The sequence below is a fragment of the Rhea americana genome, unplaced genomic scaffold, assembly GCF_003343005.1.
Source record: "Rhea americana isolate MKP2758 unplaced genomic scaffold, rheAme1 scaffold_42, whole genome shotgun sequence".
Classification (NCBI taxonomy): Eukaryota; Metazoa; Chordata; class Aves; order Rheiformes; family Rheidae; genus Rhea; species Rhea americana.
The window spans coordinates 3,117,077-3,135,265 of NW_028186557.1; the positions used below are offsets into that span (position 1 = coordinate 3,117,077).

General features: G+C 37.9%; 1 protein-coding gene across 2 annotated transcripts in view; it reads right to left on the reverse strand.

Annotated features, from left to right (window-relative positions):
- Positions 1-18,189, reverse strand: part of LRRC9 (leucine rich repeat containing 9) — a 47,330-nt gene that overhangs the window by 11,893 nt on the left and 17,248 nt on the right. For both annotated transcript variants that reach the window (XM_085314994.1, XM_085314995.1), the window contains 11 exons: positions 17,791-17,937; positions 16,696-16,817; positions 15,525-15,734; positions 14,013-14,132; positions 12,286-12,477; positions 11,319-11,444; positions 10,313-10,450; positions 3,390-3,567; positions 2,106-2,326; positions 1,254-1,376; positions 603-733 (listed from right to left, as the gene is read on the reverse strand). In XM_085314994.1, the coding sequence (XP_085171120.1) occupies positions 603-733; positions 1,254-1,376; positions 2,106-2,326; positions 3,390-3,567; positions 10,313-10,450; positions 11,319-11,444; positions 12,286-12,477; positions 14,013-14,132; positions 15,525-15,734; positions 16,696-16,817; positions 17,791-17,937 (1,708 nt within the window). The remainder of the gene's footprint in view (positions 1-602; positions 734-1,253; positions 1,377-2,105; positions 2,327-3,389; positions 3,568-10,312; positions 10,451-11,318; positions 11,445-12,285; positions 12,478-14,012; positions 14,133-15,524; positions 15,735-16,695; positions 16,818-17,790; positions 17,938-18,189) is intronic.

Genomic DNA, 18,189 nt, shown 5'->3' on the forward strand with positions numbered 1-18,189 from the left:
AACAAATGTGACTACTGCTGTGCAAAATCCTCTGTTGCAGAACAGTGACTGTCACACTATAAGCAAATACTACTGTTCATTTAAGGATGCTTTTAATGCAACCATTTACAGGTTGTTCTTGCTCTATGTTCCTGTAGATGTATGATGGACAAGAAGGCTCTTTAAGAAATCAGAAGATGGGAGAAGTAGTACTGCACATAAATACGACATGTCTGTTCTCACTTTGAACAAACTTAGGTTGAAAAGAATCAGATCAAATGTTTTTTGATAAAATAGAATCTCTCTTCTAGATTCTGTCCTAGAGCAGCTACCATCTCTCCTCCCAAAATTTTACGTCAAACTGCACAGGCAGCACCACTCACTGAATGGAAAATKGAAGCATCTACAGAAAGAACATGTATTCAGTGAAACTGTGGAAAATAACCCTTTGTGAGGTAAGATTACTCTCATATTATGGATCAGTCAAGAGAACTCTGCCTACAAACAGTAGGGGATATCAGCCACATCTGCTAAATACAAGTTCTAGCTTTGGATTTTCACATTCTAACCATGATAACAGATGCTACTTTTAACAGATAATGCACTTCTGAAAACTACTGTACCKGATATTAGAGGTTGTCCAATTTAACTCTTGCATTTCTGTGAAGTTTGAATGTCCCAGTCTATCTGCAATCACATCAGAGGTGAGTTTGCCTCCAAACAAATCTTTTGCACTTTCTCCTTCTGTTGGATCCTGTGAAATGAATTTGAAATAGTCTGTTACATTAACGCAGATCTAGAACTATTATAGCAGTATAGGCAAGAAACATTTTAGCCCAGAGGGTAAAACAAAGAATTAAAAATGTTCAGAATCAAAGTAACTTAATAAAAGTTATTTTGCCTTTTTATCAGCAGACCTAGCTGACTGTTTTCTTATGGAACAAATTCATGGGGACAATCTGTATTCTCTCAGTTTGCTGGAAATACAGTCTTGTAAGTAATGTACACTAATTTCATTAGTGTTAGAATTGTTGATGCTCCATAATTACAATTAAAATTCTAGAAAGAACTTCATTGTGCTAGCTGCTATTGCAAAAGAGACAATTTCTACCCCAAGAAGACTAAAGAGAGACAGGAACAGACAATGGGGTATTGTGGAGTATATGATGAGATTCCACAAATGATATTGGCCAGTCTGATCTGCAAGGTCTTGATTTATAAAAGAGTGATTTTAACAAAAGTTACAGCAATAATTTGCATACGGAATAACTTACTACTGCAATGCCATCTAGGGCTTTGAGAGAGGGAAGATGGAATAATACAAATAATCGGTAGTTATCTTGTTTCCAGACTATTAGATTTCCATTCATGTCCAGAATTATAAGATTAGTTAAACCCTGAGGAAAAAAAAGCATTGGTTTTAATATCACTTTAAAATATCCATATACAGGGGCATTCAGGCTACTTTGTTTTCAGCTTTTTCTTCAGCTGTCATCTGCATGAGTCAAAAATGAGATATCACTTAACAAAATGCAAACTTTTACATTTAGATTAAAACCTCTTTGYGTTGCTCAGGCCACAAAGAAAGCCCTCAGTGAGTGTAAACTATACTGACATTCCCTTAAATGCCTTTGTGCTCTCTCACAGTTTTGTAGTCCAAATATAAATATAACTTAGCATCTCAGTCTCCAATGTGTGTCTGAATCCAGCCAACAAAGYCTGCAATACATATATTAGCATTCCAGGCAAGCTAAAAAGAAMTAAAATTGCTGCAGGTGTGGCTGTTTCTTATTTGACATGACTTGCAGAATTATTCCATGGATTGTAAGGTTTGATTTAGCCTATCAGGTATGCATGATATTTAACTCTGTGCAGAAAATTTTGGACACAACCCGGGTAAAGGTTGAGTACTTATTTCTCAGGAATGAGCATACTCAATCAAAAACAGTTTGACTGAGGTTCTAATTACTTTGGTTTCAACTGTAAAAGTGGATGAATGCAGCACCCACGGGCAGAACCTCCAGTTATGTTTTCAAGTATAATTTCTTCAGTTCCAAGTGCAGAAAAATCATACTTCTAATACAATAAAATCAAATTAATTTTTGAAACAGTATATCCATACTTACCTTTAAATGGTGTATCTCTTGGTTGGTAGAAATAAAGTTATTACTTATGTATAGCTCTATCAGGGAATAAGTTTTCTTTAAACCGATTAAAGAAGTGATTTTGTTGTTCTCAACAGAGATGTAATGAAGATGAGACAGRTTTTGAAACACATGTCTTTCCAGGCTGGTGAGATGATTGTTATTTACACTAAGTCTTGTAAGTTTGGTAAGCTTTGAAATTCCTTGAAAAATAAACAAGATGTACTTAGTGTAAAGTAAGTCGTACAAAAAGGTGATTGACACAGATCGTAAAACAAGATACAAGCGACACAGCTTATGTTACTAGGTTCTTACACAAACAGAATTAAAAGAGATTACTGATAGCCACTTTTCTTCAGAAAGCTCAAGATCTCTGCAGAGAAGCTACACTTGYTACCACCACTCAATATCCAGGAAATATTTCAGAGAAGCCTGCCTATTCATAGTCATCTTCACCCATCTGCAAGTGGCACAGATTCTTGGGGTGATAGCTGGTCAACTGGTTCTTTTCCTAACAGTGGTAAAGATGTATGTATGTGGCAGCAGCCAACTTCTCTCTCAAACTACAGTTTCTCAGTAGACTCTCTGACTTCTCTTTCACGTGTCAGGGATGATCTTTCTACCAYCTGATATCAGGGCAGATGCAACTCTCCCCTCCTGAGGAATGTGAGTTATCTCCAAGTCACACCATAACGTCATGCAACTATCCCAAGGCATGTGATGGAGCAGGAGGATGGCTGTGGGGGCACTGAGTCCAGCTCCCAATCAAAGTCCAGAAGTAAGTAGAATCTGTGGCACTGGAATGGAAATGTAGGAGTTACCAGCATCACATCTGGAAGTACAGATTGGGAGTTAGAAGGGGGACTGAAGTTAATTAGCACCTTTGCACTGAATTCACAGCTTACAGTAGACTTGAGATCTGATTTTCAAATTAGTAATAATAACAATGTCTGTCATGATGCATGTGGAGAATATATAACATTTATCCAATAGTAATTAGATCAGCCATGGAGTAAACACATATAARTACGCAGATTTAAAAAATACTTATTTTACTGCAAGAAAACTGTTTTGCCTTACTCCCTTTCTTCTGTTCTGCTAAAGATGCACTGAGAAGCTAAAGATCAGATTTTTCAATATTTGAAAAACTCACATCATTGGCAGCAAATAACAAATCATGCTCTATAACATTTCACTATAAAAATATATTTCTATTAYGTCCCAGCTTAACAGCCTAAATCATCACTACTGTGATAAATACAGTACCATCTAGTGTTGAAATGCAGTTTCCATCCAAAGTGAGTTCTTCAAGATTAAGACAAGACTCTAGACCTTCTATTTGAGTGAGATTATTGTTGCTAAATGATGCCCATCTTAAATGCTTCAATTTTTCCAAGTTGGAAATTTTGAAGAGATGTTGATCATCCAGATCTAAGACAGTGATCTGTAACAAAACTCAGTGTTAGAATTGAAAGAAAACTGCCGGTCAATCAATCCATAATTTAATTCCACCTATCCTGTGCTCAGTTTTTTCATGTACCTTTCATATTGATACTAATGGAAATTTCTTGGGTTCAAAGTGTGATGTTTCCCTATTACATAATGGAGCTATTCATCTTTAATACATTTCAAAAAAGCTCAACTTATTCACCAGAAACAAGGACTCTGCAACATAAGTATACTAGTTCCCAAATGCACCTCTGTGGTTTTAATTGCTATCTAAACATAGYCAAATTTTCTTGTCTGCATTAGATCTTGGATAGTTTTGGTCAATTTAAATTCTTTTATCAATGTAATGTCATTATTTTACTGGCTAGTCTGCTTTACAAATCCTCATTTACAACTGTATTTCAGTGGAAACAAGATTGCAGCCTAAAACCTAAGGATTATTATTTAGTCTAGTAGAGGCTGAATGCAGAGCCGGAACAAAATTTATCCTAACTTTATAATTCTTCATACTTTTGATGAACAGATTAAGTACTCTTTTCTCTTTATCACTGGCTAACAACTTCACTGATTTTTTTATCTGAAATATCCTAAACAAACAAGTAAATATAGATACCAAAAACATATTTTTGAGTCAAAGGACTTTCTTACAGAGGATCTACCTTGCAGTAAAGACAGGGCTGCCAATGATCTTAACCATAATCTTTTTCTGAGGAGACAACTGACGATACTGCAGTAGGCTAGCCAATCATGGCATGATGGGGAGAAAAAAAAGATWGCAGAGTCTCACTCAAAAAATTCTAGTTGTATTGTAGGGGCCCCGGATATCCAGTATCATATGTAGCCTAAGACAAATATTCACTGTTTCATTCTGTGCCATGAAACTGGCTTTGCTGATGATTAAAGAACATTTTTAGCTATATTATTCTATTTTCAAAAATTTTTATCTTACACTTTATGAATTCATTTTCTGATGTCACAAGAGCATAATGCTGATATATGCTAAAACGTTAATTTGCCTGGCAATTTCTATAAATGTGAATTCCCTATTGCATACTGAATAGAATGCTAGGCTCATCAACAGAAATGTATTTTCCTCTAGCTATTCTAGAGTTTACACAACAAATTGAACTGACAGAGGAGATTYTAAGCTTTTATTCTTTGTAGTTTAACATGATTTCAGACGATRGGTCAGAACAGATTAGGATGACCTTGGATCTTCCTTCATTGACTCTTACAGCTTTTTGTTAGCCTAGTTTCCTAAGGAAACRAGGCTAATGTGATCGAGTTCTCTATCAGTCCACTGATCTTACCATAACTTTTAAACCTATTGGTGGGTTTCAACCCAATCTGTCAGATGACTACAGCTCTGAAAGATACTGACTTCCTATAAATTCTATGAAAATGTGCAGCTAGATAGGAGAGACCTGAAGTGATGTTCCCAAGGAAGGAAAGGCTACAGTCTGGCTCAGCTAAAATGCTGGGCACTAGAGAATCCAGGAGASCTCAGTTCTGAATACTCTGAGAAACTGTGTTGAGAGGTCAGATCTCACTAAGCACTGGATAACTGAATAAACAAGGTACAGTGCCAAACCAAACCAAGTCCTGCTGCTCACCAAATAAYTGCCTAATTAGTTTATAACTTTAGGTGGTCTTTCAAGATGAGCAATAATGTTCAAAGGGTTATGGTATGTGGGTTAATGTTTGTTGGTTTGAAATTAGACCTACTATCTMTCTTCTTGCAATCTGGGTTTTCACACTGATATTTATTATAATTTTGTGAAAGTTTTAATCCTGCCAATTTGCAAGAAATGGATTTGTATAGAGAAAGTTCAATAGGCATGTGATAAAGCTTATTTTGTTTTAGCACTGAAATATGCTTAATCTCCAAATTTTAGGGTAGGATATATTTGCAGGCTCAGTATTAGAAAATTGTGTGGTAGAAAACTGTGGCTATATGCATTATGGAATTCATGTTTATAGAATTCACCAGGAAAAATAATGTTTCAACATGTGTCAACATTATACTTTTGTGACATCAGAAAAAAAAAGGTTCAAAATTGGCAGAATAAATAAGCTGAGCATAGCTACTGAATTTTCTAATGAAGAATTCTCAGGACCAATCTCTGTTGATCAGAGAGACAGAATGCAATGAGCTGGCTGCAGTTTCATGAGTCTCTCTTGTTCTTTTGGCCCAGCTGAAATTGAGTCTTGCAAGGGATGTCAAGGACAACAGGAAGGGCTTCTTCAACTACATCAGCAGCAAGAGGAGAACTAGGGAGAATGTGGGCCCGCTACTGAGTGGGGCGGGGGCCCTGGTGACAAGGGATGCAGAGAAGGCAGAATTACTGAATGCCTTCTTTGCTTCAGTCTTCACTGCTAAGGGCAGCCCCCATGAATCCCAGAGCCTGGACATGAGGGAGAAAGTCTGGAGAAGGGAAGACTTTCCTTTGGTTGAGGAGGAAAGGATTAGAGACCTTCTGGGCAGGCTAGACATCCACAAATCCATCGGCACAGATGGGATGCACCCACAGGTACTGAGAGAGCTGGCAGATGTTGTTGCCAGGCCGCTCTCCATCATCTTTGAAAAGTCATGGAGAACTGGAGAGGTGCCTGAGGACTGGAAGAAAGCCAGTGTCACTCCAGTCTTCAAAAAGGGCAAGAGGGAGGACCCTGGCAACTATAGGCCGTTCAGCCTCACCTCCATCCCTGGAAAGGTGATGGAACAGCTCATTCTGGATGTCATCTCCAGACATATGGAGGAGAAGGTGATCAGGAGTAGCCAGCATGGATTCACCAAGGGGAAATCCTGCTTAACCAATCTGATAGCCTCCTCTGATGGAGTGACTGGCTGGGTAGATGAGGGCAGAGCAGTGGACATTGTGTACCTTGACTTCAGCAAGGCTTTTGACACTGTCTGCCATAACATCCTCCTAGATAAGCTCAGGAAGTGTGGGTTAGACGAGTGGACAGTGAGGTGGATTGAGAACTGGCTGAAARGCCAAGCTCAGAGGGTCGTCATCRGTKGCGCGGAGTCTAGTTGGAGGCCTGTGGCTAGTGGCATCCCCCAGGGCTCAGTACTGGGAYCCATCCTGTTCAACTTTTTCATYAATGACCTGGATGAGGGGGCAGAGTGCCTCCTCTGCAAGTTTGCTGATGATACCAAGCTGGGAGGAGTGGCTGACACACCAGAGGGCTGTGCTGCCATACAGAGAGACCTGGACAGGCTAGAGAGCTGAGTGGAGAGGAACCTCATGAGGTTCAACAAGGGCAAGTGCAGAGTCCTGCACCTAGGGAGAAATAACCCTAGGCACCAGTACAAGCTGGGGGCTGACCTTCTGGAGAATAGCTCTGCAGAGAAGGACCTGGGAGTGCTGGTGGATGACAAATTGACCATGAGCCAGCAATGTGCCCTTGTGGCCAGAAAGGCCAATAGTATCCTGGGGTGCATTAGGAAGACTGTTGCCAGCAGGTCGAGGGAGGTGATCCYGCCCCTCTACTCAGCCCTGGTGAGGCTTTATCTCAARTACTGTGTCCAGTTCTGGGCTCCCCARTACAAGAGAGACATGGRGCTACTGGAGAGAGTCCAGTGAAGGGCTACGAGGATKATCAGAGGGCTGGAGCACCTGCCCTATGAGGAATGGTTGTGAGAGCTGGGCCTCTTCAGCCTGGGGAAGAGAAGATTGAGGGGGGATCTGATCAATGTTTATAAGCACCTGAAGGGAGRGTGTCAAGAGGACACTCTTTCAGTTGTCCYGTGTGACAAGACAAGAAGMAATGGGCAGAAATTGAAGCACAGGAAGTTCCGCCTGAACGCAAGGGGGAATTTCTTCACTGTGGGAGTGATGGAGCACGGGAACAGGTTGCCCWGAGAGGTKGTGGAGTCTCCTTCTCCGCAGATCTTCAAGGCCTACCTGGATGTAACCCTGTCTAACATGCTCTAGGTGACCCTGCTGAGCAGGGAGGTTGGACTAGATGATCTCCAGAGGTCCCTTCCAACCTTACTGATTCTAYGATTCTTTTCTTATCCTTGCCACCAAAGTCCTTACTATCTAAAAAACTGCTTAATATTCTTGAAGCTTCCTTTAAAATACTTCCAGAGCATTTAAGAATCCCTGGATCCTCAAATAAAGCAAATAGATTAAGGACTTGGTCTTGCTTCAGAGGAAAATTCTCTAGAAGACCCACTTAAGTGCATCTTATATTAAGCACATTTTTTATACCTTAGAGTTTTTAAAAAATTCAAATTTTCAATGGCAGAAACACTCAAGAGCAAAATGAGTGAGCCAAAAAATTAAATTAAAAAATATGAAGGCAAGCTGGAAAGGTTTTATAGTGTTTAAAATACTTCAAGTTTATACACTTTCTCATTTACAGTTAAAAAAAAAATCTTCTCCATTAAAGCTAAAAGACTAAAGCAAATACTCATGAGTCCTACTGGTTCAGACTAYGGCCCATTTATTCTAGTACAAAAGCAAACAAAAAATAGGAAAAATGGCAGCAATGAGAATAAAGTAGTTATTAAAAATGCAGATAGCTGAAAAGGAAAGCTAAGAATATCACTGACAAATTGATGGCAACACAATCAGAGATAACAAGAAAGGACTGCACAAATACATCAAGGCATAATGAAATTCAAGCAAGGATATAAGCTTGATATCACCTCAGAATTGTAAAAAAAAATAAAAATAAAGAAGAGATGGATAATCTCAATACACATTTTCTTCCGTCTCTGGGAAGATTCAAGGTGAGATGCTCATAATTTACCTGGATAAAGAAATGCTTTGTATTTCATCAGTAACTAAAAAGTATCTAGAACTGCAACTACTGATGCTGACATTTTGAAAGCAGACAATTTTCAATTAAGCATATTAATGAACCAGTTGAAGAACACTCTGAGTCAGTCAGTCAAATTCATCTTACAAAAACCTTACTGTACCTGGGAAGTTCTGGAAGATTACAAACAGACTGAAATATAGACTAAAGCTATAACAGTATTAAGGATATCATAGGACGACCTGAATAGGCCATCGGTTAGCTTGATATCATCCTTAGGTATCCTGGAAAGGCTGATATGCAACACTGTAAATAWATAAAAGTTAGTGGCTTTATTAATGGGTGCATAGTGCATAGGAAACAAGGAAAATTAATATAAAATTGTTTCTGATAAAATTATAAGTGTATTGATAAAACTAGTATCTTTTTCCTGAGACTATGATAAATAATGATATCCAAAATGAATGCAACTTTTGTTAAATAGATAAAATCTGGTTAAATGGTTGATCTCAAAAAGTAAGTCTAGAAAGAAAATCATGATTTTACGGAATATGTTTACTGGCATTCTGTTGGAAATTCTTTTTGTCAATCACTTAATAAAAAACTCCTCAGAAGTCCTTCCTAGTAAATTAGAAGATGACACAAAGATGTTGACAGCATCAGGGCAGCCATAAACAACAATTTTAGAATGGCCAACATGGTGGCCTACACAGCATATATCTGCATAGAAGATATTGTAAATCATGTTGCCAGGAACAAAGAAAGTCACACTCACAACATGAAAGACAGCATCTCAGAAACACTGAAAAGGACTTAGAACTAATGACAGAAAAACAGATGGATATAAGTTTGCTCTGTTGCTAAAAGGGCATCTATGTCAGTTAATATTTAATCTTTGGACTATTTAGTAGAAGTAAAAAAGAATTATTATTTCTAGGTATGTCATTGTAAGTCCAGTGCTGGAAGATTATGTCTAATTTTGCAGGAGGCCATATATTAAAATGATGAGGAGATACTGGAACACGTTCAGAAAGAAGCTAGAAGAGTTTCATGCAAATCGAAAAAGCACTTTATGAGATTTTTAAGAAGCAAGCTAAGTTAGTTTCTTTAAGATTAAGACAGAGYGGCATAATCCGACTAAATAAGGAACAGACTTCTGGTAATACTCTTTAAAACATCAGAAAGAGACAAAATGAGACCTAACGGATGGAATTTGATGGGAATCAAATTCATATTAGAAATAAGGAGAGTTTCGTAAACATGGTAGAGAGACGGAAGAAACATGGTAGATTCACTGTTACTTAAAATCTTTAAATCAATACTAAGAGGGAGTTTCGTACYGGCAAACATCGCTGCCAACAACAGAGGTATTAGCATCTGTGGGGGCTGGCTAGGCTCTCTGTTAGCACACAATTCACTTCAACCTGAAGTACCCCTCTAAACTGTCAGGAGACGCATGTCCCRAAGTATTTTGTTTCTGCACTGACTAGGAGAAGCCTAGGGTGGCTAGCTCAAGGGTGGCTATTTACACTGTAGATGACCGAAGTTAGGTGAATTTAACCTCAAACCAAATGCCTTTCCATAAGATCTGATAAAGCTCAAACAGACAGTATGAATTTGATGTAGAAATTACCATACAAAGCTCACTTGCCTGCCTTATGCATATAATATATCTAAAGGATCCTAATAGTATCCTCTAGTCTTAAAATGTATTAATGCTAAAAAGGTAGTTGAATTGCAAAAATGTTATTTAATAAATGACCTTTACAGAGTCTCCTTGACCTCCTATGAGGTATCTGGAAATGACCATCCCCAGAAACAATGTAACTATTGGTTAGACTTGAAAATGTTTAAGAATATATTTTAATTCAAAAGCATCAATCCATAMAACTAAGCCTACAAAAGAAAACTTTAACAGAAATGAATCTAAATGCTAGTCTCAGTACATTAAATAGCATCAGCCCTACCATTGAATACCAGTTATTAAGATGTGTCTTTGAATCCACCTTGTTCTTGCTAATTTGAGACAGAATTTTAGCGCATGGAAACAGACTAAGAATGGGAGGGCTTTCTTCATCAGTCCTMGAATATTCTAACAGAGATACCTGAAGAAAAAGAAGAAAATACTTACAGCAAGTAGATAACATAGACATACTGTGCAGTCCACAGCTTAACATATAAGAAAGGGCTTAATGATCTTGTTATTCTTTRAGGGGAAAGGGCACATATTAGTAGACATAATAAATCACAGATCTAGTATGTTTATTAGATTTGCTCCTCTAGGTCTTACATATATAACATTTTTAGAACTTGAAACACAAAACAGAAAAGGTAGACCACACTAAAACATGCTGTAGTAACTAGAGTCTGTTTTCTTTTGATTAGCTGTGAAGATACTTATCCAGCCCTTCGCAGAAAGACATGAACTTACTCAGCATTTACTGAGAGTAGACATAGCCTCACTGGGACTGTGTTTTGACTGTACAAAAGGTGCATTACTATGATGATGCTCAGTTCAAGCTGACAYGTCCCACTGAGAGCATTAACTTAGGCTTAGCCTAGGCTTCAGGCACACTTTGGGATACAGTCCACAGTTTAATTAGAATATGTTTGTGCTCAGGGGTTAGGAAGAATCATTTCATTTCTTCTCATAAAATACTCTGCAAATTTACCCTATAAAGGGACCTTAAAACAAATGTCCAGGATTTGGGTCTATATGTTTAAAAAAAAATTAGGTTTAGGCTGTTATTTTTCTCTTCATTGTTTCTGTTTGGCAAATACAATTACTTTCTTGTACTTTAAATTCAGCAGAACCTGAAACATGATTTTTTCCAGTATCATGCCAGGACATAATTTTTGAGTACTAGCAAAGCTGTTTAGAAGGCAAGTGTTTAGTAAATAATTTCTGACCTACTGCCAGGAGCAAAAACAAAACACAGCACTTGTAAGTAACAGCAAAATGGAAAACCAAACCTGGGTTATATTTGATCTTGCAATATAGTGTAATGCTTCTGCAGCTTCTTCTTCAGTAACCGGGACTCCATCTAGGACAGTGAGAGCCTTTAATCGCCCAATGACACTCAAACGCAATGAGGCTGGCTTGAAGAAAGAAAGCGTTACGACTTTTTAAAATTGCCAATATAGTTTACATATCAGAATAAGACTTGCATTTCCTTTCCATTTAGCCTACTGTCAGTTCACGGAGCTCTGACATAATCCTTAGCAGAGTCACTGTGTCATCCTTGCTTATGTAGCATGCCAAAAACACAAGAGATACAGTACCTTCAGGCTAGTTTTGATTATTCTGATTTTATGTGACATTGACAGGAATAAACTGCTCTGGAGTCACATGGGCTAACTAGAAGGTTTTTACCCTACAAAGCTAACTGATATATGAGATGTTTTAGTATTTGTTTTATGATCCAGGAGTTTCATTTATGAGCCAGAAGCACTACAAAAGAGAAATAAAGCTTCACTGGACATGTAGAGAGATGTTTAAGGGATTTAGAGGTGTCACCAAAACCTAAAGATATCACCACAGGTCTATCCTGTACATACAGGATATGCTGAACTGCCCACTAGTTTAAATATAATATATGAAATACACACTCCTCATGTAAAGAATAATAATATCTCTGCTTGTGGATGGAATATAGATATATTTTGACAATCAAATAAGCCAAATATAATCTTCTATCAGCAAGATCAGCAAATACATCCTGAGGGAAGAAGGATTTTCTACAGGAACTGAACCACCTAGACATTGTGAGATGGTGAAGGCCATGTGAGAAAAAAAAGAAGCCATAACACAGTCCAAAGGCTTCTTACATTGCAAGGAGCTTAGAATWAAAAAGGAACAAGACCAGTTTTGATGCTATATCTGTGTTTATGTATAACTGGTTAGRATGCTTTCCCAGGAATTCCAAGTACTGATACGTACCTTATGCCATGGGTTGTGTGTGATGTCAAGACTGAGCAAGTTGGGAGTGTGTTCACGTAAGACGTTAATTTCTTCCCTAGCCTTTTTCAGCTGATTCCAGCTCAGGTCAAAGAACTGCAGTTTTCTTAAGTGTCTAAGGCCCTCAAGAGTGATCACGTGGTTATGGCTTGCATCAAAATACTCCAGGTTGGGCTGCAAGACAACAGATTTGAGGATACTTGCAGGGCCAAAACTGTAGCAAAAGAAACTTTGGTTAGAGTAACCGGACACATTTAATATTTAAACAGATTTAATTAGATCTAATGCCTGGGATTCTCCTTGCTCAGTGCCGGGTCTGCAGAGGGAGGTCTAGAATGCTCCATTCATTCCCCCTAAGGACAACAGAGGAGCCATTATCTCAGGGAACACCTTGGCATACCATGTCTGCTTGACCGGCTGTCAGAAGGTTTTCAAAAAAGGAAAGACTACACCTAGCATTCACGTCAGAAGCCTCCTAACCAGCACCAAATAACCTCAGAAAAAAGAGCAATCTGGGAATTGGGTCCCTGAATTTGCAGGGATCTATATGGGCAAGCCCAGAAGCCCTGCCTAAGACTTAACAGAAGTTACAGTTATTCTGTRCTAATATACAGTTATATTTTGTAGTCTGTAGACTACAAAAGTAGCTACGAAGAAAAAAAAATGCTGCATGGCATTCCCAAGCTGAAGGTGAATACCTCCCTTCCCACCCTGCTTCAAGCCTAAATAGTTCACCTTATTACTATTATTCATCTGTATTTTGATACCTCTTACAATTATTTCACTCTGTATATTAGARGGCAAGAGGGCAAAAGCAACATCACCAAGACCACTGAGTAGGCCAGTGGCAAAGCCAGAAACAGAATTCAGGTGTCCCATTCTGTGTTGATCTATTTGTTGAAATGGCCATTACAAAAAACTGATGAGTGATAAAGCGATACCATTGTAATATCATGATTCTAATTGGAGACAATACCAACAGACATGGGAACTGCTGGCTGCTAATACTGTCTCAGTATTTGCGATCCTAGTTTAGTACCTTATTCTGTTCCATTCTGTTTCTTGGCTCACTTCTGTTCCTGTAATCCCAGCCCACAAGGCTCCCAACTCTGCATCTTCCGTGTGAGGCCCTGCATGGCCTCTCTACTTGAGCCCTGAGGCAGTCAAGGGCCTGGAGGGAATTGCAATGACATCCTTTACCCAGGCAATAACATCCTACTTCTRCGCCTGCAGAGCAGTGTAGAACAGAGCTGCTATTTTGAAGAGTGGAGTCACCTTCCAGTTGAGGAAAAAGGTTGTGCTCAGGTAAATCTACTATCACAGATCACAGAAGAGCAAGGTGTCCTACAGTGCCACTATGCATTCCAGCCTCTATACAGAACGAAATCTCCAAGGACAGATTTCAGACCTCAAAGAGAGGATCAGTTCAACGAAGGAGAAAGAGATCCTCTYTCCAGCTATCGCCCTGCTCCTGGAATACTTCTTTGTCCAGAAAGGTCACATTATTATAGTATTTAGTACTAGCGCTGGGAAAGGTTCAAATGATCTTGCCTATCACTGCTACAAACCTGAGGTAAGAATCTGTTTGAGGACACTGAATTTTGGACTTGCTGTCACGTTACTAACTTTAACTTGTACAGATTTTTTTCCCATAACTAGAATAATATTCTTGCAATGTTCTTTAAAAAACTTAGAGCTTAATGCCTCACCAAGTCATAAATATCATCTAAGGAAGTAAATTCATTAAAGCTGATAATAAGCTTTTGAAGTCTTTTAAGTCTAGAGATGTCCCGTAGCTTGCTAAGGCTGTTTCCATGCAAATTCAAAACCTAGGCAGAAAGTACAGCAGAAATTAGATTTATCAGCTATGTAACCAAATTTTGTAATACTCCAAAGCTGCCTTTGAAATGAAAAAGTTTAAACTGCTAGAGTGCAAATATAAATACTATCCTATTCTACAAACCGCAAGACTATAAAATGTGACTCCAAAGTAACACAAAATAGTTAAAAGATAACTAAAGGATATGATGTTTCTTTTTCGCTTATTTGAAGAACATTTGTTCTGTAACTTCYCCCTGAAATAACAGGGGCCTGGGTAGATGGAGAGTTAGACAGCCAATCTGTTCACAGGAGAAAGGAACAGGAAGATCGTTGTTCAGTTCACCTCTTTATGGGAAAATATTCATTTCTTTAATGGAAATGCTTCTGACTAAGGAAATGGTAACTCTTCCATTATTAGAGAGCAGTATGGGAAGAGGTGAGTCCAGCAATGACGAGCAACAGATCTACTGGGGCTAAATGCTTAGGAAACAGCAAAGTGAGAGAAGAATTCTTAGTATCTCACTACAAATACAGATCACTTGAAAGACAGTACTTTGGTAAAACAGGAAGAAAATTATTATTCTGCTGTTTCTTAATGTTGTCTCTACATAAGCCTTTTCTTTCCTAAGGTTTATTTGGAGACTTTTAAGAAAATGGTATTGAAAACAATCAGCAATATAGGAAATGCTATCAGCTCATAAACTAGAGTTAAAAATGGGACAGTGCAGAAACTATTTCACAATTTCAAGTATCATATTTAGCAGGACTACTTCATCAGAAAAGAGGGCTACTGAAAATGCCACACAACAGCTACGTATGCAATGTCAGAGTTAGACACATGAACATCTGTGTGAATAAGCATTTTTCTGTGCTGCTATTTTAACAATGTGTATTTCTGAAGCTAAAATCTGTAGCTTGCTACACAGCTTTAACGTTTTTCCCCAGGTTACATCTGTATTCTGATGTTAAATCTGACAAAGAAATTTGTTTTCAAGAGCAATGAGTATAATGGCATAAACTCATGTATTCCAGTAAATTCAAAGGAAAGGCTAATARTTTAAGTCATGTCCTGTTCTCAGATCCACTTCATTTAAGCTGTTTTTCATTTAAATTACTTGTGCTTTACACAACAGGAAATACAATCAGGATTCAGTTCAACAATCATAATTCACATTGAAACTCATAGGCAGGGGAAAACATTTTGATTTCATACAAGTTTACAATTTCTCTTCGTTCAGTATCATGCTACTGATGTCAAGTAAATGTAAGTAGCATCAGAATCAAGCTCAAATGAAAACCTTAATTTTTAATTTTGGTTTAGGTCACGGGGAAATCTGAACAGCACAGTATCAATACTATAATACATTTCTTCCTTTGTAAATTTGACAGCAATTCCTCACCTTTACCTGACTGAGAATACTGGCCTTAGCCACTGAAAGCATTGTTTTTTCATCTAAGCAAGCAATCTTAGGCCTGGCTTTTACTGGCGGTTCCATGTTCAAAACTTCATCATCACACTGCAAATCATGAGACAGAATAAATCCTTCTGTGCTTTTCCTTCCCTCTTCCACAATTACATTGTATGTAGAAAACAGAGACTGATCTTTGACCTATTTAAAATAAAAAGCATTTGGAAGTCATAAGCATTCTTTTTTAATAGAAAACAAGTTAGGGAATCTTCYTTCTGTGGCACTGATCTGCTAAAAATTGGGTTTAATTGCTATTAATAAAGTGTATTACATAATGGTTTTGTTTGTATGGGCTGTTGTACATGACAGAACTCTGCCTAGAGAAAAAGTACAATTATGCACTGAAATCCCTAAAGTGCAAGAATCACAGTACAGCAATCTACAGCTGGACCATGGAACAAGCCATGAGTAACTGAATTCCACTCTTCACTCCTCCTCTTTCTTTTGTCAGAATAAAACATCCTAATTCCCATACTCTCGCTTCTACCTGACACAGGGACTTGGAATCTGAAGTAAGCCCTTGCATCTTGGTAGCAGATGACTGAATAATAGAGCACTACATGGCATGCAAAAACGAACAGAGGTATTTTGTTTGTTTGTTTTTAAATGATGGAAGAACTTGTTCAGTATTCCAGCTGGTGATAAAGTATATTTTCCTTTTTCAAAACCACATATCACACAACTGAAAACAACTTAAAGATCAAYTGCTCCCCCAAGACCTCAGAAAACAAGATTGTTTACTCTGTTAATAGCATCAGCTTTACCTTTCACAGCAGCTCAGAGAAGCGAGCTCTCAGTGAGAGAGGACTTAAGTTTTCAGATGTGTTAGAGGATCTTTCCTATCTCTGCAGGGCTTTTTAAGACTTCCAAAGCAGAGCTTTATCTAACTCCCACATTAATGACTATAAAGTTTCTCACTGACTTCAATGAAAGTTTTATCTGGTTGTCATAGAATAGACAGAGGAGAATAAACCTTGAACCTAGACTAGTCAGGTCCTGTGAGTAGAGCAAAATTTAGTTTTAACTACTTGCTTTTTTTTCTTGCTCTGTGAAATCTAAAGCTTTCCCTCTAACATCACATTAAGGAAAGTAAAGTTCATACCAGTGTAACATACTCAAACTCAGCAACATATTCTGGCAGGACTAGTTCAYGATCAAACACAAACCACTCCCACTGACGAAGTCTGCAGTCACACTTTCTCCGTTCCAATGAAGACCATGCTTCTAAAATAGAGAAAATGAAAAAAAATATATATAATTGTTTGGTATTCATTTCAAGCTGTGATGCATCAAAGGTATTTGTTTTCATGAAAATGCTTCAGTTTTATTCCTTTTTACCATTTGATTTTGCCTTGCAGAATCACGTAGGTTAGTAGTAGTACTATGTGGATCTCTAATGCCCATATAGAAAATGCAACTGGCAGACTACAGCATGGAGGTTGCAGCCTGCAAAAGAACTAGCTTAGATCCTGAGAGCATGGACAGCTCTCTTGCACTGCTTTCACTTCTACAGTCTCCAAAACTTCTCCATCTTATTATGGTGTGATCACCTTCCAAATCTGCTTCCATTTCTTCCCTTCTAAGAAATCAGAAGGGATTCCAACCACTATATAGACAGATGTTGCTCCTTGTTAGAACCAGGAAGTTTGGAAGGTACATCAGCACAAACAGATAAAACTATTACACAGTTCCCATTCTGTGTTCTCTTGTGAAAAAAACAGGGTAAAGCAGAATCTATTACTCAGACAACACAAATGATACAAGGATTTAATTTACTTTGTGTATTTCTCACCATTATGTTTTTATTTTGCTTAAAAATAAGGACTGTGTATCTTAAAAGTGAAGAGCTCTGTAGTTTGTGTACATCATCCTTTTCTAATACTCWTCCAATCCCACTGTACCAAGAAAGAGTGGGTATGAAATTACATTAAGTAGGCTACTCTTAGTGTGAACTAGAAAGTAAATAGCAGTATGGCACAGCTTGCTTTCACTTTATGAACTAAAGTAGCATGATATGTATTAAGATGGGGAACTTCTCGCTTGTCATTGCCTTTGAAAACACGTATTTCAGCTGAGCAGAGACTGCCTTCTGAAAATTAAATTGCTTGACACAATCCAAAATATATGAAAGATGATTTAAGAATACAAATATTGATTTAACTTAATTTTATGCTAACAAGTGCCTACAGATACCTACTATTGTCAGAAGTAGATGTATCACTTTCTAGGCATTTCCATGGCCTAAATACTGAATTAGCCCCTGGATAGTTGACTTGACAGATGGGATTCATTGCACAAACTGGAGCACTGTGGCCAAGGAAAACTTTTGCAATTATCACTTTCCCTAAGTGCAGGAAGAAAAGACAGCTAACATTAACACTTCTAATTCTAGCTTGGGAGTAGGATAATAGAACAACAGTGTTTAGTGCAACAAGGAACAGGCTACATTGTGAGCTCGCAGATGAATGGTCTAACAGGGACCTATGTTTTACATATATGTATTTATATATATAATATGTATTTAAATATMTATGATCCTGTGTTTATGCTCATGTTTTTCATGAAACAAATACATCTGGGAGGGAACAAAAAATGA